This window comes from Nothoprocta perdicaria, unplaced genomic scaffold (genome assembly GCF_003342845.1).
Source record: "Nothoprocta perdicaria isolate Ctin4 unplaced genomic scaffold, notPer1 scaffold_24, whole genome shotgun sequence".
Lineage (NCBI taxonomy): Eukaryota > Metazoa > Chordata > Aves > Tinamiformes > Tinamidae > Nothoprocta > Nothoprocta perdicaria.
In genome coordinates, this window is record NW_020455466.1 from 643417 (window position 1) to 667017 (window position 23601).

The window sequence follows — 23601 nt, forward strand, 5'->3', positions numbered from 1 at the left end:
CATGGCATGGAAATCAGAACCCTGTGTGCCTGAGTGACTTTCTCCGTGTTTTCAGCTTGCTAAATAAATAACATTTTATAGCTCTGGTCTCCTCTAGGACTCCTCGTGGCTCTGTGAGGAGAAGCCAGATTCTAGGCTGAGATCTTCCAGCTCTAAAGTCTTGAAAGAGAAGCGGGCCTGAAATAACAGGCTACTTCTGTAGTTAGCTGGAGGAATGTGGAAGGAGTGGATACTGGAAAATAAAAATAGTGCAAAACACAAAATAAGGGGCACACTAAAGAAGGTGCAGAGATCAGTTAGTATAATGAAGACGGGAAATTAGAGGTAGAAGAGCAAAGTGACGTGTGTGGGGCACGAGTTTTTCCTCAGGACCTGCCTGATTCTTAGTTCATGCCTAAAAAATGTATTTCTTCTATGATGTGACCCATTCTAAATTTACTTAGCAGTTTAGTTGCACTCCATTACGCAGAATATTCATAATATCAACATAACTGGCAGATACTTTACAAATGCCCCGTTTAGGTAGTCAAATACTGCAGAATAATATATTTTTGTTAATTGATGTACTCMTGTCTTAGTTTATGTCATTAGAGAAACAATGGTCTGAGCTTGTTTCCAAGGTGAGCAAAAGGAGGGAGAAAATCAGTTTACCTGCTAGGATGGTCACCAGTGACTTACATGTCCTGAAACACCTCTCTGCAGACCCTTCTAGAAGGGCAAAGCAAGAGTCAAATGTGGTAGAGATTTTTGGAAGCCATCATCTATCTGCATGATTAATCACAGTTAAAAACAGCAGGTCTGGGGGTGGAGGGAATTGGGTACAGATATTCACATTTTGTGAAGTTTCGCTTTCTGTCCTTAGCAGGATTATTTGCAAAACTAGTCCTTTCATCAGAACGTGCCTCCTCCTGTAACCAACGCTTCTGGTTATTTAAGCAGCCTCAGACTGCTTTTGCTTTCCAGGAAAACTTTTTAAATCAATAAAGCTCAAATGAAGGGTGGATGAAGACATAGTACAAGCCTCAGTATGTCTGAAAACACCGTAGCTTGAATTGTGTTCTGGATGTCGAATAGAAACCTTTCGTGTTGCTTGGAGCTAACTTGGGTTTGAGTTCCAGGAAGCATCTTGCAGCTTTCTGACTCGTGCAGGATCGCACGATATTTTCCTAGGCCAAGAAATTACCAAATAGATTTTCAAGTTTGTCTTTGTGTGTAAACTGGTTGTGAAGGGAGAAACATTTCTTGATTAAGTTAAATAACTTTATCACTGCCCAAAATAAATTCGATACCTCACTAATACTGTAGACATCTTTTCCCTGGCCTGACCAATTTATGATATGAAAATAAATGCTCAAGTGTTTTGTTTACAAGACAATAATAATAAATGTTTTTCATCTGGTCTGTAATTATACCTCTAAATGGGTTTCCTGATTTCCAGAGCTATTGAGCATATCTCTTATTCAATTTGTATATTATTTTCAGTTAATAATTTATATCAAAAATTAATGCTTGTAATTTGCAGGAGTTTAATGTGAATATGAATATTTATCAAATTGATGGTGGCACCTCCACTATCAGCAATTGGATCATAGGATGAACGTAGTCCTAGCAGTTACAGCGATGCAGTCTTGGGCAAATAACTATCCTGTTCCTCAGTTCTTCGGTGTATGAAATAGTGACAGTACTTATTAATCTGTATGGATTTTGAGACTTGATTATTTCTTTTTTTTTTTCCCCCCAGTAATTTGCTGGAATCCATGATGAATAAATTCTCTATCAGTGCAAGTTATTGCTGCCATTAACTAGGGACCGAGTCTTTCTCCAGCTTCTGTGGGCAGTTTGTTTTAAGATTGGAAATATTTCTGCTATCCATGCCGTGTGTCAAAGCAGAAGGTAATTTGTTCTAGGGTTCTCATAGGATATACTGAAAGCATTCTTATGAGGAGTAGGCCAGTCTTTTCCTCTGCTAGTCTCACGTGATAACTTTACTCATGATTCCATGATAGTGAGTTTAAAACTAGAGATTAATACCGTGTTTAGAGTAACTTGTGTGCGAGAAGCTTCTCCTTTGTAGCCAYGTGTCCATAGCAGTGAAAAGAGTCGGAACTTGCTGCATGTGGGTTTCTTTATTCACAGATAAAGGACAGAAAGTGCTGCCATCGCTCATGTGAATTAGTGATTATTTTCCTATGACTCTACTGCCTGTTTTTTCTACAACACGATTGGCTTGAAATGCAGCACCTTCCACAGTCTTTGGATTTACAAGTCTGAACATATTGTTGTTCAAAAGGACAAGGTGATTATTTTTTCTTCATAGCTTAGCCTACAAGAGAGCATGTTAAGACGTTGTCTTTATATTTGGAAAATCACCGCCCTTTCCCTAAACTGTATCTTAGACCTTTACATTTTAACATTTGGGTTTATGTAGTTAGGCTCGAGTAGATGAAATGGCAATATTTTGCCCTTTTTTCTTTTCTTGGAGATAGGAAATCGATCTCTGTCTTCCTGAACATTTCTGATCTCCCTTTCTGTTCTGGTGCTAAGATTAAACTGCTTCGCTGCGCAGAGGCTCTGTCAGCAGCTTTATGGAATGACTTCTGTTCTTTGGAGTGGCACATGTAAGGGTTTTAATTTCTTCTCATTTTTCTGTCTAATTTTAAAAGAGATGGTATTTTGCTGTCTGGTCAGATCAAAGTATCACATTGCATGCTGAGATCTACAACTTGTGGAAGTAAGAGCATCTACCCTAGAGTCTTAGCAGTACAGGCCAAATTTAGCCCAGAAGAAACATTCTGTCTGATAGCAATAACCATCCTCAGCTCTGTAAGTGGAAGACAGATATTCCATCCTACCTCACATTTTGGAGTAACTGTAGGAAAACATGATAGGCAAATGGGTATAACCTTTTTTTTCCTTTGATGCAAAGTAACGTTCAAGAACATTGTATTACTTCACTTAGGATGTAGTCCTACTTTGATATACGTGTTACCTCTGAACTCCRGAAGATATCTGTCATGGGTCCTGAAAAAATGAATTTGTTTTGCTGGAGCTGGTAGAGGTCTCAGGAACATGATAGCCGCTCGCTGGTCATCGTGCCCTTCTTTCTCCAGAATTTAAGAGCCATGAGCACATGGGTGTATCATAGCTAACTAGCCAGCAAAGATTCTTGCTTATTTATTTTTAATAATTTAATAATTGCTTTGTGTCAATAGCACCTGAGAAGTGCAAGCTGCAGAGTACCTGGTGGGTAGTTCTGGAATTATATGCCAGCTGCTTGGAGATGCTGGATGATTCAGGTGGATGAAGAACATCTGTGCCTGTTTGCAAGACTCAAATCTAGGAATCTGTCATGGTCCATGAGTAAACAGTCAGCTCTGCTGACCAAAATGTGCCATGCTCTTCAAGTCTTGCCTCTGTTAATCGGTGCTGCTCCCAGCTTGTTTTACCATGTAAAAAGCTAAATCTCGTTTTGCTTGAGGATAAAATGATACCCAGGACTTTTACCCATCACACCTCCAGGTTGCTGCCCTACTCTTGGCTGAGGTTGGGGTCTTCAGCTCTCATGCTTTGAGGCTSGTGTTACTATCTATGAGAGATTGGCTTGGACTCCCATAGTCGGTAACAAGCAGAAGGAAATGCAGGGGGAAAAATCTAGTTCACTCGACTAACTCTGCCTTAGGTACCATTCTTAGCATATAAAAACAGTCTTCAGTTTGCTTTTTTTTTTCTGTGCCTCTGCTTTTGATGACATAATCACAGTAATCTGTATCTGAGCTTCCTGACATTTCATGCACTGTTCAAASGTGCCACTGTATTTACAGTCCCAAATATCTAAAGATAATAATCAGTACTCTATTGTAGGCAAAAAGTAGGACAGTGATTTTATGTTATGTATTCCACATCGATCTTTTTTAGGCTTTAGGTTTGAGTAATGAGCTTTGAGTTTATTAGAATTTTCTATGCTGCTAAGTATTACATTGTAATTTCAAATATCCATCACTGTCGTCAAAATTGATGTTGCAAATGTGTTGAGCTAAACATGGATTGCTTTGCTGTAAATGAGGAAAGGTCATTGAGCCATATGGTGATGGGAGGTCCAGAGGGGGATGTTTGTCACTACTGACTGAATTTTAAGAAACAAAGACTCTTAGATAAGCTGTAATGCTGATAGAAATAGATGAAGAAATGGATGAGAAGATAAAGTTTGGGGAGTAAGCCCAGTCTTCCAAATCCCGTAACTTTTAGTGCATTGTCTGTATACAGACAGAATAGGCACTCTGTTACTTTATATAAATTGTTTAATTACAAGGATATTTATGGTTTCTTGGCCTCTTTATAATGAGATTGCATTCAAGTCAGATGGGAACCAGTCATTTCTTTTATTAGRTTCACTTTGAATCTATCATGCTTATTTTTTTTATCACAAGTTTACTCAAGCAAAAATCAAGAAGCAAATTAATAGTCTTCATTACTAGAATCTAAGGACAGATTTATAAAGTAAACCTTTGTTAGCAGTCTGTTCAGTATTCTCAAAATGTCTCGCCTATCAAAATGGCCAACAAAGCTTCAGCACAGCTTCATAGGACAGGTGCTGAAAGAAAGTCCTTCAGAAGCCAAGACATCTCAGTCATTCATTTAAAAACTGTGTGCTGTCATATTTTTCTTAAAGACAACCCTTTTCATTTAGGTAATTGGCATGTTTATCATTTCTACATTAAAAGAATAATATGGTTACTGTAACCAAAGGTATGTTATATCAGAATCTAGTTCTAGAAATAATACTGTGCTTCAGAAATGTCCTACCAAAATCTGATTGTCATCTTGGCCAAACATGTAGCAGTTCTCCAGGCTGGAAGATCTCAAGGCTTTATTGTCTTCTTGTTTAGTTCAAAAACCAAAGCTCTGCTGCTTCAGCAAAGGCCAATCATTTTCCTCTGACAAATGGAAAATGCTTCCAGGCAGCAAGGAYCCTTGGCACGCAGTTGGTTTCCAAATGAGTTACAACAGACCAAAGCCTCAGTATTGTCAAGCAGGCTTCARGGTGCCCATAGCACATTTAAAGCTGTGTTCATCAGGTAATACGGAGCAGATGCAGAGCACAACAGTGAAAGGGAAATTTTGGCCACAGCATTGAACTAAAACTCTGATCTTGCCGTAAAAACATAATACAACTTGCAATGGCACTTCACAATACAGAACATTTTTGCTTCAAAATTCATCAGAAATACCAGCCCAACCAATGGAGCGRTATTCATCTGCCTCAAGAGGAAGAAGGGAGAAGCCTTGTCAGGGTTTGAACTGGACGTTTCCGTGAATTCCCCACCTGATAATTGGACTGCTGAGCGGCCGTAGTGCCCTGGCCAGAAGTTGTCACGGTCTTGGACATTTAAAGCTCAGCAGAGAGCGATTTTCTATTTTAGGCCATCAGGACACTTGTTATCTGTGGCATATCCTGCTTCTGTCCTGCAGCACATCCCTGCCTAATGCCTCATTAACTGAGCAACTTGTTCAATTGATTAAGCCCCCCTGTTTTAGTCTTTTTGCCATATAACATTACAGTAGTAACTCCAATTAAGWTTCTTTTTAAAAAAACTTTTCGTTGGTGAAACTTTTTTTTTATCTTGACATTCTGAAAAGCACTCCCCTCTGCAGAAATTCCTTATGCTTAAACCAGTGATTTTTTAGAAGTATAGCAGCAAAAAGTATGTGTCAAAGAGCTGCAAAAATAGCAATAGTTAACTAAGCACTAATAGCACTGGTAATATTCTGAGCATGTGAAGGCGAAGAAGGTGTTTGGGAACAGTCAGCATCATTTTAGCAAGAGTGACTCATACCTGACCAACCCGATTGCCTTCTGTGATAAAATGACTGGATTTGTGGATGAGGGGAAGAGTTGCGGGTATCATTTACATCCAGTTCAGCAAGGCTTTTGTCACTGGTTCCAATGATGTTTTTATATCCAAGTTAGGGCCTTGATAGGTGAGCAACTGAACGTGTTACGAGTTGTTTAGATGATGGCCATAAGCTGAAACAGATCGTTCCATCTCTGGGTGAGGAGAAACTTCTTTACTGTGAGGGTGACAGAGCAGTGGAACAGGCTGCCCAGGGAGGCTGTGGAGTCTCCTACTCTGGAGGTCTTCCAAACCCGCCTGGATGCYGCCCTGTGCCACATGCTGTAGGTGTGCCTGCTTGAGCRGGAAGGTTGGACTAGATGATCTGTAGAGCTCCCTTCCAACCTTGAATATTCTGCGTGATTCTGTAATAGTAGCTAACGGCCACGCTCAGCCCTGGGAGGCYGGCAGTAAGTGGGCAGAACAGGAGGGTGTCTTGGGACCTGCTCTGTTTCCCCTCTGTGTGAAGGGCCTGGAGGAGGTGGCAGTGCCTGCGTGTAGAGTTTGCGGATGACGCTGAAGCGGAACCCAGGTGATGTCCTTGTGGCAGGGCTGTCATCCAGAGGGACCTGGAAAAGGCCAACCTCGGCCATGCATAATCCCGCAAGGACAGACCCGAAGTCGTGAGGTCTGCTTGGAAAGCCCTCGCAGCAGCCCAGGCTGGGCACGGAGCAACTCTGCTGGGAAGGGCCTGGGGATGGATGGTGGCGGGCAGCAAAGCCAGGCACAGGGCAGCAGGGAGGGCCACGAGAGCCTCACCAAGGGCTGCAGCAACAGCAGGTTGAGGAGAGTCAGCAGCACTTCCAACCTCCATCCCACCTCGGGTCCCCAGCACAGCATAGGCATCGATGGAGCAGTGTGAGCTCAGCTGGGGTGCCTTGGGTTCAGCAGAGCTTGGGATGCCCTGCTCTGTTGCCTGTCCTGTGTTCTTTTCGGGTAAGCCTCTCTTAGAAAGTATATCTAGTGCTGTTCTCTTCCTGACATTAATTGGCAGTTCCATAAAAAGTCACAGTTGTTTTCTGTATTAGCAGAGAAACCACGTGRTAGTTTGTAGGTTTGTAGGTTTCATTCCATTTTGCAGTGATTTTAGGTAGGAAAAAAATGTAGAATTTGTGATTAATTAAAGAATTTAAGGAAATCATCTTGCATTAATCAACAGATCATACCTGAAAAATTATCATTCCCCTTTTTATAGTAAGTTTTCTAACTCTCTAACCAAAGGGTTTTTTTTCCTGTTTCTTTTCCTCCTCTTTCCCTCCCCTCCATGCTCCATCCAGCACCCCACCTGCTCTCCCAAAGCCAAGTCCTGGTTCCAGGATGACCCCTGCCACCTTGGTTGTACCACACCTTGAGATGGCAGTGCTGAAATGGGGTCTAGTGGTGGAGCTTGAGAAACGACCTCGCTGACGAAGCATTACATCCACACCCTGATGTTATTACTGTATTTAACACAAATGTCACTGCATTTTCCCTATGAAGTGTAGAGACATGGAGAAGAATGGCCCAAAGTGAGCCCTGTCCACTCTCAGGCTCAAATTTTGTGGTCAAATATTTCTAATGTGCTATTTTTACTATTAAATTGTGATTGCCTGCAACTTTTGCTTGGCCCTCATTCCTAACTYTTAGTGAAACTGTTGTCAGGAAGAAAAGGCACATGAATTTATAGAGCTGTGTTTGTGTGTACAAATGTGTATATGTAGAAATACTCCTTCCTCCTGAGGAAGCTCTGTGTATGGAGGCATCTGTGCTGATATCTGACCAAAGAATAAAAGTTTAAGGTAACCTAAAATGAATTTTCTGCAGATTTTTTTTTAATGAAAAATCATATATTTGGTTTAACATTGTGCAGGTTTCATCCAGTGCACACTTGGCAGGAATAATGGGAAATACTGAAAATACGTTTTGTCACTACATTAAATTAATGGATCTTAGTTGGGAGGGAAAATAAATAAGCAAAGGAATTCAGAACAGATTTACTAAAAGGGAATCATTTGTAAAAAGGATCCCTCGCCTAATATTATACTATTATCCCATGTATTCRTATTGCTCTTTTGCACATTATCTCCTTAATAAAAAGCATCATGTATTTCATTGCAGAAGTAATAACCATAGCGTCTTTCTAGAGACTAGGTTCCACTTGCTCACCTTAATTTATTAAATACAACTTAGGCCAATGAGGAAAAAAATCATCTCAATTTATTCCTTTTCATGGAGACTTGAGTATTTTGAAATCTCTAGCCTCTTCCCCTGTGATCTGTTTTGTGTTCAGAGGCTGTGTATCATAGTCTTCCTCTTCAATCGGAGCTCAGCACCTAACCATTAGCGCTGGCCATTGCGTTGAGCAGCGCCTGCTGCCTCCAGCTGAGGGGCTCCACTGTCTTCGCTCACAGGCACACAGATTAAATTGCACCAGATTCGTAAGCCTGCTTTTGAAAAAGGACTTAAACCTTTGGCATATCTTACGTACTGGTAAATGCAAAATGTTGCAGAGACAAATACTACTTGGTCCAGTTTATTTTGAGGGCTGAAGTAGCTGAAGGCAAGTCTCCTTCGCACAGTATGTCTGCCTTTTTTTCCCTAAGTTCTGTTTTAGCTGTGTACAAAGATGCAACATTGCAGACTTGAAAAGAAAGTGATTTTTATTTTCTGGTCAGGCATCAAATAAGTAAACATTTTTGAAATAAAAATATCTGAATCCCCAAACAGCAATTATATTCTAAAGTCCGTGGGTTGTGATTTCATTTTTCTTTAACAGCCGTTGTTTCAGATTTCCCTGCTGGTAGGCTTTGTTTTTATGAGGATATGGCACATGATAGGATTTGCGTTGTGCTTCAGGGAAGGAAAAACGCTGGACTCGTCAAAGCTAAAGATAATGACTGAGTGTGAGGAAAAAGGCTGTGTTTTCTCACGATAATTCCTTGCATTTACTATTATTTCATTGTTTAAACATTAACGGTTAGTGCCCTTTGCCTGTGAGTCTCTCTCAATACTTTGGCCCTGGCCTTTTTCTCAAATTAACCCCCAGCCAGTCTTTTTATTTGCTACTTRTGGGCATCTGTTACCTTGCATAGTCATTCACCTGGATTCGCTCAGAAGCCCTTATGCTGAAACTACTACTCATTAAGCACATACTTTTCATTTAATTGGGCTTTAATTGTGTGGCAGATGCACATAAAAGAGATCACAAAAAGTGGTATATATTTATAAGCAAATGTATTTAACTGTACACTCTTACTTGGGGCCTGTGGTTGCTAGCTAGCTGGAAAGTCTTTGCAGAAGACAAAAGCAGAGTGTTTTCTATTAAAATTTCAGTATATGCGAATGGCCAAGAAAAAGCCCAAAAAACACTTCAGTGTGTTTTCAGGCAGTTTTCCAGTASCTATTCCCAAAGAAAGGGGAGGAAAATAACAGGTTGGATTTTTGATTGTAATGATGTTTGTCACTCTTGTTCCTAGGCGCTTTTCCAGAGACCCAGAGGAGCTGCTTGGGTGTGGGGTCCGGGCAATTGGCTTTGGCCCTTGGAGGGTTTCTCCGGAGAGCTTGTTCCTTAGGCTGTCACTGAAGCCATTCAACTGAAGCTGTCGCTGAAGCTTGCCATAGGCCAAGGTGCTTCTCCTCTCACATCTGTCTCTGTGGCTTCAGGTCGAGCTCCTTTAGGTTCATGCTCTAGGTTTTCATGGAGAGAGCCAAGCACTCGCTGCCGCTGGCGCTTTGAGCTGAGCCCTGCGGTGGGACAAGCACATCTTTGGTGCGTGGTTATGCGTGTTGAGCTGCAAATGCAGAGCGTAATGCCAGAGCTCAGCAGCTGGCGAGCCCCTCCTCATCAACCAGAAGACTCAGAGGTCTAAGGAAAACAGGCACGCTACATGAGTGGGTTAACTTCATGCTTTATATTTCCTTACCACTCATTGCTATATACCCATTACTATATTTTCAAAGGAGCTGAGTTGTTCATAGCTTTGCAGCAATATTGCAGTTCTGGTACTGCTGCTGGGTTTTGTTATATACACAAATATATATATATGTAGACACTATATATATTCTATACTATATAACTATATATATGTGTGTGTGTGTGTATATATATAGTTTAGAAACCCTGGAAGTGTAGACAGCACTGAGATTCAGAACTGATGCTGCTCGCAACAGCTTTTGCATATAAAACACTGTTGTTAAAAAAAGTTCAATGTGTTTGTATCTTAACACTTTTTACATGATTTTGAAAGAATTTGGCTGTTGGAAAGCTGATACTGTTCCCCTGACACCTCTCGAGGGAAAAATGGTGTTTGATGGTCAAATGCAGCGTYGGGTTTGAGCTTTGAGTTCAGCTTCTTATCTTAAGTGATATTTTGCATCTCTCAATGTGCTCTTTAATAGAGTACCAGGATATGGAGGTATTCTTTGAAGTGTGTTTAGAAAATAGTGGAGATTAAATGTGGTACTGTGAAGCTAAGCTCTTACTTAAGCCTATGTAAATTAACTCAGTTTGGGTGTTAACATTCATAGAAGTTTAAAGAAATTGTAATAGGGAAAGACAGTGGAGGATGCTTTTCTAATTATAGATAGAAAGCTTCATCAGACCAATTTTAAAGTATATTGCCTTTCTTTCCCAAAAACTTTTGGGTATAGTGAGAAGAAAGAGGGCGAAAATGGAACAATCAGTGCACCATCTGTACAAAAAACAGCCCGTGGATGTTACAGTGAACAAGAATTTGCTTTAGTCCCATTCATCTTCCTTATGTAGATAACAACATTACTCATTTGTATTATGCTTTAGAACAATTGCACGCCGTGATGGATACATGYTGTTTATGTTGTTCTTTGTTTTTCGGCTAAGAGAAATATCAGGCATTGATGTCTTTGGCAACCACTCCGTTTGTGTAAGAAATACGATATGTTTATACGATATATTTATACGTGATTTGAAATCCAGCCATTATCGAGCCCCAGTATCTCAGCGATTTGGGGTCGTTTCTCTTCCAGGAGAAATAAGCAGCTTCCCCTGCAGCCTTGCGAGGCCRGCAGCCGTGGGGGAGAACGAGCCTCCCTCTTTAACACCTTCCATGGAGCTCACACGTACAAGCGCGCGCCGCCGCTCGCGCACCCCGGGTCACACTGGGGGTGAACGGGCCCTAATTAAAAGCCGTCACCATCTGCTGGTTAGCAGGGAAACCATCGCGGGGCCTGTGCTGGGAATGTTTTATTTATGAGCCCGGCCAGCAAAGCCGCCGCTTGGCTCCGGGATCCCGCATTAGGAGCTGCAGAGCACCATCTAACGGCATGGAGAGACCCTGGCTTCCAGCCTCACTCCTCCCTCCTGCCTCGGGCCCCCTCAACGCTTTGATTTTTTAATAYTGTGTGTGCTGTGKGGGGGGGTTATGATCGTGTTTCAGACACTCTCGTGCCTTGTGTTTCACTTGTACACAAGAGTGAGAAAAAGTCACTGAAATAGCCCTGTGTTTGTGTTGTTTGCAGCAACCTTCTTTTCGCTTTCAGCGCCAAACATAGGGTTTTATTTTCTGTAACAGATACGGTATTTATGTGCTGGTGGAAAATGGGAGATGAGCAAGATAGCTGAGTAGGATAAATTTGTCGCCTTTATTTTCCCCCARGCAACTGTGTAATGAAAGTTTCTGCTGCTCTGTCTGAAAACTGTGTTTTAATATTGAAATTGGCCCTGCTTTTTTTTGTCGAGCAGTGCACTGCAGTCTGCACAGAGATCCTTCACTGGCTTTAGCAAAGCCAAGAGACTGCAGATGACTGCAGCTTTGGACCTGCCTCTCTGGGAGCAGGGTCATRTTTCTGCCAGCCTGTCCCTGCAGAGCAGGGGCAGGGGGTGAGCAGGCTGGGCTGAAAGGTGTAATGTGCTTTTCCAGGAGAAGGAAGGAGATAGAGGGGAATGGACCCGTTTTGGCCAAGTTATCCATTGGGGTGGATAATTGATCCATCTCTCTGCCTTTGGTAACTATAAGGTTACAAAGGCAGAGCTTGTAAAAAAAATGTAATTTATTTAGTGGTTGTGACCAATGACCTTTAGAATACTATAAATAAATATAATTGCCCTGATTCATAATTATTTTGGGGATGGTTTGGGTGGTTTTATGTTTTTACGTTTGGGGACTTTTTTATGTCCTTGAGCTTTTTCCTTTATGCCAAGTGAGCATCCAGCAGCAGCAGTCCTGCAGCTTCAAGAAGCTTCTTGATATTGGCAGGTACAGCTGCTGCTTCATGGCAGTAACAAGCAGGACAATAATGAATGGTCTGAATACAAGAAATAGGAAACTTTTCTACAGAAAATGTCAGCAAAGCCCCTTTTTTAGCTAAAATGTATGGCCTTTGCTTCAGCTCAGGCAAAACAGGACCGTGAATAAAAAGATGTATTTAAAGTCTGGGTGAAGAATGTGTGTGTGTATTTTATTTATATACGTATGTGTGGGAAAAAAATCAACGTATTTTAAAGAATATTGAAATGTCATAACTATGGGACATTTACAAATACGTGTTCTCTTGTTTACACTTAGAATGTATGCCATCAGAAGGATAAGAGATGCTTTCAGAGAAAACAAGAATATAAAAGATACTGAAAAAATAGAAGAACTCGTGAATAAAGCAAAAGCAAACCTAGAGATTATTCATCGGCAGGTAGGTTTACTTTGTTTCATTCTTTYCAGCAAAGACTTTTTCACTCAGTCATTACAGATGGGAAAATAGATCCTTGCTCAAGATATCTTTGGATGAACACTGGTTTGTATGTCCGCTCAAGAGAGCACAGGGGAAGCCCGTGGTTCTCCTTGATTGCTGCTATATGGAATTTACTGACCCTTGTTGCACTGGCTTGAACAGGCCTTGCTGTCAAAAGTTTGTGTGGGCTTCCCTAACCTTCTCTGCTATGTTACTACATCCTCACTTTGTTCCTCTGTTCTGCAGTAATATGCTCACATATATTACACTTCCTTTTCCCATTTTGCTTTCTTTCCATCATGGGCTTAGAATCTTCACTCTGTGATCGCCACTCYTTGGTGTTTATTTTTCCCTTTGGTATTTATTTTTCCCCAACTCCAAATACTGTGTTGAAACAACAGCAGAACAAGAAAATTCTAAGGTAAATTAAAGAAGTCTTCATTAAATGTATCCAAACAGGGTGGTAGATTTTCCTTTGGAAGAACCTGAATCAATGCCAATGTATTTCTCTGACCTGGTTTGAGTAGCATTTATAACATCTCCACTTCCATTGGGTACCCTGTTGGTTAGATATGCTATATACTTCAGTAAACTTTTTATACGTATTTATTTTTCAAACATAATCCATACTTAAAAGGACCACTGGAAATTTGGACAAAGAAAGCTCATTTGCCTGAACTCCCTGCAGGCACTTTCAATCTCTAAACTGGCTCTCCTTGCAAAGACTGCACTTACTGATGATGATGATGGTGAGAGTTCAGCATTACTTATAGATATTGTAATGGGCATGTCTCTCCAGATTTCCGAGGGTATAGAACGTATTTCTTATGTACTTGGTCCTCCATGGCCTGCTGTAACATGTTTTTTGCAGTCACGGTCAGTTAGCTAGTTTCTTATGTCRATAAGAAATTAGGCCCTTTGTTTAGGCAGTTAAGTATGAAAGTTTTGCTGTGAGTGAAAGTATTTCTTTRGAATTTCTTTTCACAGAAGTAAGTGTTGTTTTAGGAGCATGCAAAGTGGTAAAGTATAGGAAGCATGCTAAGATTTCCACTTGTTTGTGATTACAAATAGTCAAGAATTTGTGTTCCAGTAGATTTGTTGTGTTTTTAACCCAAGGATTCAGTTTTTTTATTCTTTTGCTCCATTATTAAAGAGGATTCTTGAAAATACAGTTCTAGATTGATTCAATGCAAGTATATTCAACTGTCTTTTTTTTTTCCCATGCCTGTATATGATGAGTAGCACTTCTAGTTCACAACTTCTTTATAATCACAAATGCTTTTCTTTTCTGACAAAGGTTCAGTATCAAGGTACAAAGCAGTGCAATTAGATGCAAAGTACTGTTTTCTCTTTATAAATATGAAAGTGGGATGCTGAAATGAGAGACCAGATTTCTAATAGCGTAATGTTCTGTGTACTCCAACTTCCTATAGGAAGTAGTAGTTCTCTCTTAGTTCTATGAGCCAAGATTAAAAATAAGACAGTTCTAAGTCTGATGCTGGATATATCTTGCTAAAACAAAAGTTTTCCAACTTTTCTTTCAGAAAATGAGATTCTGCTGACTTGTCTGAGTGTCATAATAGATTTGAGATAGAGTTTAAAATGAAACTCATCTCTTCTGACTGAATCCTGTGAACACAGATTACCTTGTTGCTGTAGACATTGAAGTAAGATTCCATTTTTCTAAAAGGAAGCATTGACTGGGGGCCTTTTTCCTCCCTAAGGTGCAGGTCTTGTCTTTTATAATTTTTTTTCTTGTTTTGTTTTACCTATAGGGGTGTCAGTTAGTGACAAAGAGGTCTCTCCTCCTCTCTGAAGGAGTAAGTTGGATTTAAGGGCTTCTTGTGTTCATTGGCTGCTAGTGCCAATGAACAACTTCATCACATATAAATGCATACATATGCATACACAGATATATCTAATAAGCCTGTACATGAACTGYAACTGTTTTATACACTAGTCTATATTTGCATTGATAAAAATGTTGTGCATTTAATACTTTTCTAAAGAACGTAATGGCAATAAAAATAGAGAACACTATTGCTTCACAACAGGGATTATGCTATTTTCATTACACGAACAGAACCATTTTAATCTGCTACTTTTTCCGTTTTGCTGCTTTATAATAATGGCAAAAAATATATTTGATGAGTATATTTTCCTGACTAAAGCTTGAGAGAAATCCTTGAGAGACACATTTTGTCCTACTATGTAATACATAAACCTTGCTTTAAAAGGTTTTAAAATAGGTATGCATGTTTCAACCAAAAAGGAATTCAARGAAATATGTGGGTTTCCAGATCTTATTAGTAGCACCACAAGAATTTTCCAAATATGCAAATCTCTCCATGTATGTTTTAATTTTGCTAACATTTTGAAACTAYTGTGTTAAATTCAGTTATCTTAAACAATTGTCCATAAACAAGTAGTTTGCCAGGCAAACTGCTTTAAATGTCTGTCTTTCAGTTACACATTTATGTCTTGGGAAAAGAAACTTCTTTGTCACTTGGACATACCAGTAGAATGCAGCTTTTACTAAAGCCACAGTCTGTTTTTTCGAATCTCAACTATTTAAGGGGTTTTCCTACATGCAAAAGCAATCTGCTAAAGTAGTTTTCTATTGGATTGCATTTTGGTCTCGTTTCATGTAAGATTTTCAGGAAAAATCCTGTGAGATTTTCAGGAAAATTGAGGCATTTTGAAAATTTTTTCTTTTTTTTACAGTACTACATTATGCTACATAAAATAAAACTAATTTAGAAAGATACTTTTAAGATGTGTGTGCCTGGATCACTTGTTGATGCTTGGATAGCTGAAGATTTTTTTTTTCCTGAGTTCCATTCCATCCAAAAATAAGGGTTACTAAAAAAAATTGTTCTTTGCAGTCTATTATGTTTCAGTGTTATCGCCATTTCAGCTGTAAAGGAAGAGGTAAATATTGAAAAAATAGGAGCTCTCTTTATCATAAACTATGCCTGCTTTTCATCAAAACTATTAAAAATTTATATTAATATTTTTGCTGTCAAATTTAATCATGTTTTATAARAAAATAATTCTTGCTCACTAATTGAATGATCTAAATAATGAAGCCATCTGACATTATTAAGAGTTTATATTTAAAACTAACTGAGCATTATATAAAGTGCTTTTATTTTGAAATGCAAAAGCACTGAAGCAAACATGAGATATAGTGTGCATTTTTTTTTACTAAGCTTGGGGTTTATTATGATGTAGCACATCTTGGTATTGCTGACTTTTTCATAGGATGTCAATAGAAATTAAATAATATCCCACTTTGCTGACTGTTTGCTGTTACTCTGAAATCAAATTTATATTCACTTTACATTCTAATTTATGGTTTAGTCATCAAAGTGACCGTTGAAGTGTAAGGTTCATAAACAGCTATTTGAATCAGCCCAGTGGGAAATGTGAAATTGTGACGGATTACTGTCATTTTGTCCATGTCAGTCACTGTACAGTTTTCTTGAATGTTATAAAAGGAGCTTTATAAAGCTGAAAAGCATGGAGGAAAACTAATCTCCATCTCAGTCCTCCTCAGCTTGTTGCTAGTTTTCATAAGGTTCAAACTAGATGGGCTGAAGGAGAGAACAACTCCGATTTCTCGCTGTGAGAAATGCATTGGCAAAAGGAAGTTTGAATGGAAAGTTTAGGAAGTTTTGAGGCTGCCTTTGAGGTCCCCATGGGACCCACTGTTGGTTTTTCCCGGCTAGGCCCATATGACTTCATTTGTGAGCAGCTGGTGCGGTTTGAATGTGTTAGTGGTGGGAGTGTTTGCCCCGAAATATAAATGCTGAAATTCAAGATTTCTAAAAGCCACTTTGAAACGATGAGAATACCGTGAGTTTTGGAAGCCTTCCCTGGTTTTCTCTGTGCCTCGCTGTGTCAGGTTTGAGTTTTTTAGTGAAAATGAAAGCTGGCTTAGACCTGTGTGCAGGTCTAGTTCAATGCCTGTTTAATTTCTARGATGTTTCATTGTTACATATTCTTCTTCCATTAGTACTTTTTTTCTTGTTTTCATATTGAAACTGGGAAGCACAATTGGCCTTGTGGTCCAGGTAGGAAGGATTTTTCTGGATTTTCTGGCACATCTGGCTTCGCTACCAAATGCATTTTTCTTGATATCACACAACTGAAGTAAATTYAGATGTCCCAACCTTTGGTTGCCTTTCAAGTAATGCAAACCATCAGAAATCCTCCTTTCTGCAGATCTTTAGCACGGAGATGAAAGGCGCCTGGTGACCTCGCAGGCGACTGGGGTGAGAGGCCCGGCCCGCTGTCGGGCAGTCAGTCGCAGGCCTGTTCCGAGGGAGCAGTCAGCCAGCGAAGACTTTTCATGTGGTTTGAAATGGTCGGCCTCAGCTTGATTTTACTTACAGTTTCTTTCACATGTGTAGAAGAAATAAGAAGAAATTAAGCGTGGCTATTATAAAGGCTGAGRGAGCTGGGCCTGTTCAGCCTGGAGAAGAGAAGGCTGAGGGGGGACCTGATCAGTGTCTATAAATACCTCAAGGGAGGCAGTGAGGAGGAGGGGGCGGCCTCTTTTCAGTGGTGGCCAGCGACAGGACTAGAGGAAACAGCCACAAACTGARRCACCRAAAGTKCCACAGGAACTTGAGAAAACACTTGTTGACAGTGAGGGTGACAGAGCCCTGGMACAGGCTGCCCAGAGAGGCTGTGGAGTCTCCTTCTCTGGAGATCTTCCAAATCTGCTTKGATGCAGCCCTGTGCCMYGTGCTCTGGGTGACCCTGCGTGTGCAGGGGTTGGACTAGATGATCTCTGAGGTCCCTTCCAACCCTAAGGATTCTGTAATTCTCTGATTCTATGAAAGAATCCACTGATGATGATATATGATGATATATATTGATGGTATATATTGATGATATATATTGAGTACTTGCAGTATTTCATCTCCATAGCACTGCAGTGGACATGAAATGCATTAGCTCTCTTTCTTAAACAATTTGCCTCAGGATTCTGCCTTGATTAGAAAAAAATAGTGTCATACCTAGTATGAGAGTTTAGTCTCATATTTTTGTATTTATCCATCCACTGAGGTAAGAACAGCTTTTGGATTTACACTGTTTTGTAGCCCCCCCAGCAGTGCAGCTGTGCGTAGCCAAGGGTCTGCCCCTTCCTGAGGCATCCAGTGGCTGTGTGTCATTAGCAATGTCATAGACCCAGTTGAATGGGAGTGGAGATGGTGTTGAATAAATGTACTAATACTGCACTCATATTACTGTTAATTGGTAATAATGTATCCATATCATAAAGAAGCATTTCTGTAATTAAAAATAGTATGAATGTTAAAGCATGTTTAAATCATACTAGCAAGGCCAACAATTTCAAATACAGTTACTCTAAGAAACAAAAGGTGAAAGYACCTTAGTGCCCTGAGCCTGCTTTGGATTTTATTACCTATCTTTTGCAGTTTTGTGTCAGCAAGTACTCTCATTGTTTTCCATAGTTCAGTTCTCGTAATTCTGTGTTTGATTTACAACAGTAAAGGGGAAATTAGTAATTATTAAAGTGTTTGTATTTCTRTATTGAAAGCATACAGGTTAGAAAATCAGAGGAGTGCTCCCAGTTTACACAGATGGGGGTGAAATCAGGAAGGACTGTCGGGAAGAACCTCTCCGCCCTCAAGAGATGGTCTGTACCAGGAGGTACCTGGTGCGGCACTGCGGAGCCCTGTGGGCTGCGTGCCCTTAGCACCGCAGGGGCTGCTAGGAAAATTTGCAGCTTCATATCTCGATGGCAAGGATATATTTTCTCCACAAATTAAAAGACTTAACAGCTCTTATCTCAGAGGAATGTCCTTGGAATTTCACTGCTCTTTTGCTAGTGTCATTTATTTATGTCTCTTGCTGTTGTAATTACACCTTCCAACCAGGACAGGCCCTGCATTATGCAGAGAGGAGACTGTCCCTACCTTCCAAGCATTTTATTTATCATAATAGCTTTAAATGTTGGAGAGAGTCAAATGCTGTGTTTTACAGCAGAAGAGCAGGAATTGAGCAGGATGATTTCTCCTGATCTCATTAGAAAAGTTTAATCAAGTCATTGCACAGGATTTCTTTTTTTAGAAATATTAGAGCATCTGTACATTTCTAAATAATGACAATGCCCTGTAAAAATCAGCTATACTGGAAGTGATCAGCATGATTCTTTCGCTTGCCTCAGTCTGTTGCAGTGCTGGCAGGCAGTTTTTAGCTGTGTTAGTAGATCAAGAGTTGTCATCCCATCAGTCCCCCAAGTGCCTTTACCACAASTGTGCTGGCAGCTGTGGCAAAGCCAGGCACTAAGTCTGAACCATCTCACAGTGGGAGTAGGAGGGGCTTGGGGATWGTTCGGTGTTCTGTTTTCATCCCAAAGTTCTTTTGGGTAGTTTTTATTTTAGTTTTTTTCTCTTGAAGTGGTATAAGTCCTTTGTGTCATTCAGGTTGCACTTACTTTCTAGCTATGTGCAACTAGAACTCAAAAAATGTCAGTCTGTATGTCTCTTCTAGCTGTAACCTAGAAGGAATATGACAGTGAAATAAAGAACTGAAATCCTCCATCTATGTTGAGTTTCAGTGTTCTTTAATTTCTTTAAAGAGATGCAGATGTCACTTTTGTTCTTTGTTTGCTTGTTTTGGTAAAAGAAAGAAAGCCTAAAATTAAGGGCATCAAATTGAGAATTATACTGATTTATATTACAGTATGAAAAAATGTATTTTATGCCTGCTGATAAACCATAAGTTTTAGGGGTAGTGGTGAGAAAAAGGAAGAAAAGGAGAAAATTAAAGTAGAATTAAAATTAAAGTCACTTTGGAAAAGCTTTGGTAAATTTGAACCAAAATCCAGGTGAATCAGAGCTTGGCCCTTCATGGGGCGTTGCTAGCAAGATAAGATTTCCTACCAACATTTTGAAGTAGCTTTTGCAGCTTGGGATATGGGATAGTTTTGGAGGTATGCAGTATGGTAACAGCTGCCAAAAGCCCAGAGCTGTCATACCAGCTTAATCTCAAACATCTGAATTTGCCGGAAGTGTAGCAGACATTTTACCCCTTTTTGAGGGTTTTTGCTCTCCTCTTTTCCGCTGTCTGCACCTCCAGAGGTGCTACCGCTCTTTAGACTTTCATCTGACTCTCCTGGTGCAGAACAAGATTGTACTTTCACAAATAATTTCCTGTTGTTTGCCCTGCTGACTAAATTGCAAGTGGCAGTTTCTGCTTTACAGGCAGAAATTATTAAATGCAGAAGTTGACCCTGCTTTGGAAGAAACCTTTAGGCTATAAGCAAAGGCAATTCAGAGGTAGTATGAAACTTTGACTTTCTGGCCAAAGAGCTGTAATGGAAATGCTTAGAAACAATGTTGGACATACAGCAGTAACCTTTCCTTACAAAAAAAAAAAAAAAAAAAAAAAAAACAGTAATAAAGACTGTTGAGTATTGTCAGCTGTTTTTAAAAGACTTTAATTGTTTGCTATAATGAGATCTCATAATTTTTGTTACATGTACGCAGTGGCTAATCCAAGGAGAGTGAGACTTCACCACAAATAAACAATAGTTATATAACACATGCAGAGCTGTGAGCATCTGATGTAATGCATAGAGGAGGGATGGCTACCTGAAGGACAGGAGAAGGACTTGTTTTCTAGTGAGCAATTTAGCTTGACAGCATGTGACACCTCATCAAATCAATATTAGATGTCAGCTTCCACTCTGAGAAAAGGTAAGTTTCACCAGCTTGTCTGGTCAGTAGCTTCTTGAAACAGTCAGCAGCGGTGATTGGACTGGGCTTTGCAGAAGAAAGGCCCAGAAACAAAGAGAAGTCTCATCTCAGGGGGATGTGCATGGCCTTTGAAACAGGATTTCGAGTAGACCTCTCCCAAAAGAGGTGAAGAGTAGCAAGTGCCTGGGTGTGTCTTAATGTAAACCTAGAACATTTCTAAGGGAGGAAAGGTAGAAATAAGTGCAAATCTTTTTGATCAAGGCCCTAATGCCCTCTGCCATGTTTATAATCTGGCTGCATGATCTTGAGTTGCTGTCTACCATTCTGACTTGTAGAGGTGCCAGTTGAGGGTGATTTGGATGAGAGTTTCTAAATAGAAGTATATTCATCTACTCAGCATGTAGCAGCTTTTTTTATGTTCTTATTTATTGCTGTGTGTATCCTGGAGATGCCAGTCTGCTGTAGAGCTGAAGGCTTGTAGAGGATCTGTTTTAACCAAACAGAAGGAAAAAAAAAAAAGAAAGAGGTGTGTGGCAGTGTTCTGTGTATCATTTATGAAATATGGCACCTCATGAAGACCTTACATGCGTTTTGTAACTCCCATCTCCCAATCAGAGAGATCCCAATCCCAATCTCCTAACTTGCATTTTTTTAGTGGTGGTATCATGGAGTGAACTAGTTTTAAGTTTATCTAGGCCTTGACAAACTGATGCTGTTTGGAGGACTTCTGAAAGGCATGAGAGATAACAGTGCCCTTGTTACACTGGCAAGCTCTGTGGTGCCCTTGAATTGCACTCTGTAATTTAAGTCAATGATGTTGGTGATGACACCATTTCATCCTACAAGTCACCCCTAGTTTTGTAGGCTTGGTCCACTGCTGTCTTTTTAATGACATTTTTTGCCTCAAGCTCAGTCATTTATCTCCCAGCAAGTTAGAAATATATTTTTTTCTCRTTATAGTAAATCAAGAGAAGAGGCAACATTTTAGCTCCTGTGTGAACAATTTGCCTTCTTCCTCGGCCTTTCACATGACCATGTGCTCCCCCACCTTCAGCGTATCGAATATACAACATGAAAAAGCTTCTTCTGTGTCTCTAAATCCAGTGCCTTTATTCACTTCTCCCCTTGCTGGTTTATCAGGTCTTGTCTTCGCTCTCTGCAGAGGGCCAGCCTGGAGAAAGCTCTCATCATCCTCTTTTGCCCCAGCACTCCCATTTCCCACCTTTTTATAGAGCCCTCTTGTTGTCTTCATGCTTCGTCTGTTGGTTGTCACTGAGACGCTTTCCTTTTCCCAGTAGCTAAGATGCAAATTATTTTCATTTAAAATTGCCTATCAAAATTAGCTACATTTACAAAACCCACCAGTATTAACAGTCATTTAGACTCCAGTATCGGTGTGTCTGATTTAGGCCACTGAAGTTTAAGCAAGAAAGACTTTTTTTGTAGATGAGAGTGTAGTGAGAAGTTTAATTAGTGTTTACGCAGTCTCCTTGGAGCTGCTGCATTGCTGCTGTCTTTAGCTCTCTGCTTTCTGAGGTGAGTCTTGCCTTTTTTTTTTCATTAAAAGCTATAGCTGCAGTGCCCTTCAGCTTGGTGACAAACATTTTGCCAGGACATTTCTTCTGAAAGTAAGTAAAACCAAGAGGAATAAAAGTGTCCAGATTTATCTGGTCATATTTAAATCAGATATTAACTGATTGCTGTTATTATCGTCTGTGGGCTGTGAGATACGCGCATTTCTTCCTTTTTATTCTCCAAGTTACAGACTGCCTGAACATCCTCCCTGGACTGTTCACTTTGCAGAAAGTGACCTGTTAGGTCTAGCTTTCAAGTTTACTGCTACRACTTAGTCACCTATGGAATCTATATGATTATATACTGTGAAACAAAGACCTACTGTTTATCCTAAGCAAGACCTTCTCCTTGACCAGAGCTTTTATGAATGTTAGAGTATGGGTAAATGTGTCCGTGGGCTTGCTCTCTTGAATATAATTTACATGCTGACAGTGGCTTTGGCAAATTGCAACCATTTTTCATCAGTTTGTATGGTTAATGAGAGCRCTGTGTGACCTCATCACCTAGCCTCTTCTGTTAATACAGATCTTGTTTGTGTTTCTGTTGACCTAGTGCTTTGGTTAKGTGCTTAAATGACCTTAATTTTAATTGAACGCACTTTTTTTCTTGCAGCAGTCTAATTTCTGTGCTCATTTGTCAGGAGCGAACACTTACCGAGGGTGATTACTCTCTAACTGCTTGTGCCAGTATACCTCTGGGAGGTTAATCAATCTTGTGCTTTTTAATTGACTTCAATAATGTGTTTACATTTATCAATATTTCTTAATTGTCAAGTTATAACAGTGGAGYTTCAATAATAAATCATGCCAATGGTTAACTTTATATATTAGAAATTTAAGAGTCTCCTTAAACAATTTGACATGTTGTAAATTGCTTGTAAATGATGTGCATGCCTGCTTGTGGGGGGAGAGGAGAAAAAAAATGGCATGGAAAGTCATGCACTGTAGAGTTCACTAAAGAGCTAATCAATTGAAATGACAGTGAAATACCTTTGTCACATGGATGGCATGTGTTACAAGAAAAAAAAAAAGGAGGCAAATCTTTTCAAAGTACTATTTTTGCTAACATTATTGCTTCTAATTTTGTGATGTGGTGGTACATTTGCAGGGCCGTCCCGTCAGACTTGTCAGGGCTGGAGTTATTTCCCTGCGCTACGTTGTATAAGCAAGGCAAAGGGCAGAGAGAAGCAGAATTGCTACCACTATCTTAGTGAAGTAAGAGGGAGCTCTCACGGAGCCCTTCAGGACAGCACAGGCCTGTCCTTAAGACAGGCATGTAGAAATAAGAGAGACTCCTTCCGTATAAAGTTAAGCCTGCGTTTAAGGACATTGCTGCRTTGGCTGCTAAATAATTTCGATCCACTGAGACCTCAAGTACGATTGCTGCAAGAATTGAAGTCTTCCAACACTGCCTATCCCAGCCTTCCTGTACCAGGTAGCTCGCTCTGCTCTCTGTTCCCACTAGCCCCAAAGAGCAGTAAGTTATGGAAAAAAATCTGCTTAAAGAGAAAGGTAGCCACAGTCTTTGTGTCTGCCATATGACACTTCAGTGACTGCTCTGAAGACAATTTGAGAGTTAAAACCCCTGTCTAATGAGCAGTAAAGCAGTGCTTGAGATTTGAGATTGTTGTTTTCTTGCTGAGATGATCAGGTGTGACTAAACAGGAGAGAGGAGAGGAGAGGAGAGGAGAGGAGAGGAGAGGAGAGGAGAGGAGAGGA

At 40.1% G+C, this 23601-nt stretch overlaps 1 protein-coding gene across 1 annotated transcript in view; it reads left to right on the forward strand.

Moving 5' to 3' along the window:
• Positions 1-23601, forward strand: part of LYRM4 (LYR motif containing 4) — an 80743-nt gene that overhangs the window by 5957 nt on the left and 51185 nt on the right. Inside the window, exon 2 of the mRNA XM_026039760.1 lies at positions 12413-12533. Coding sequence (XP_025895545.1) covers positions 12413-12533 — 121 coding nt within the window. The remainder of the gene's footprint in view (positions 1-12412; positions 12534-23601) is intronic.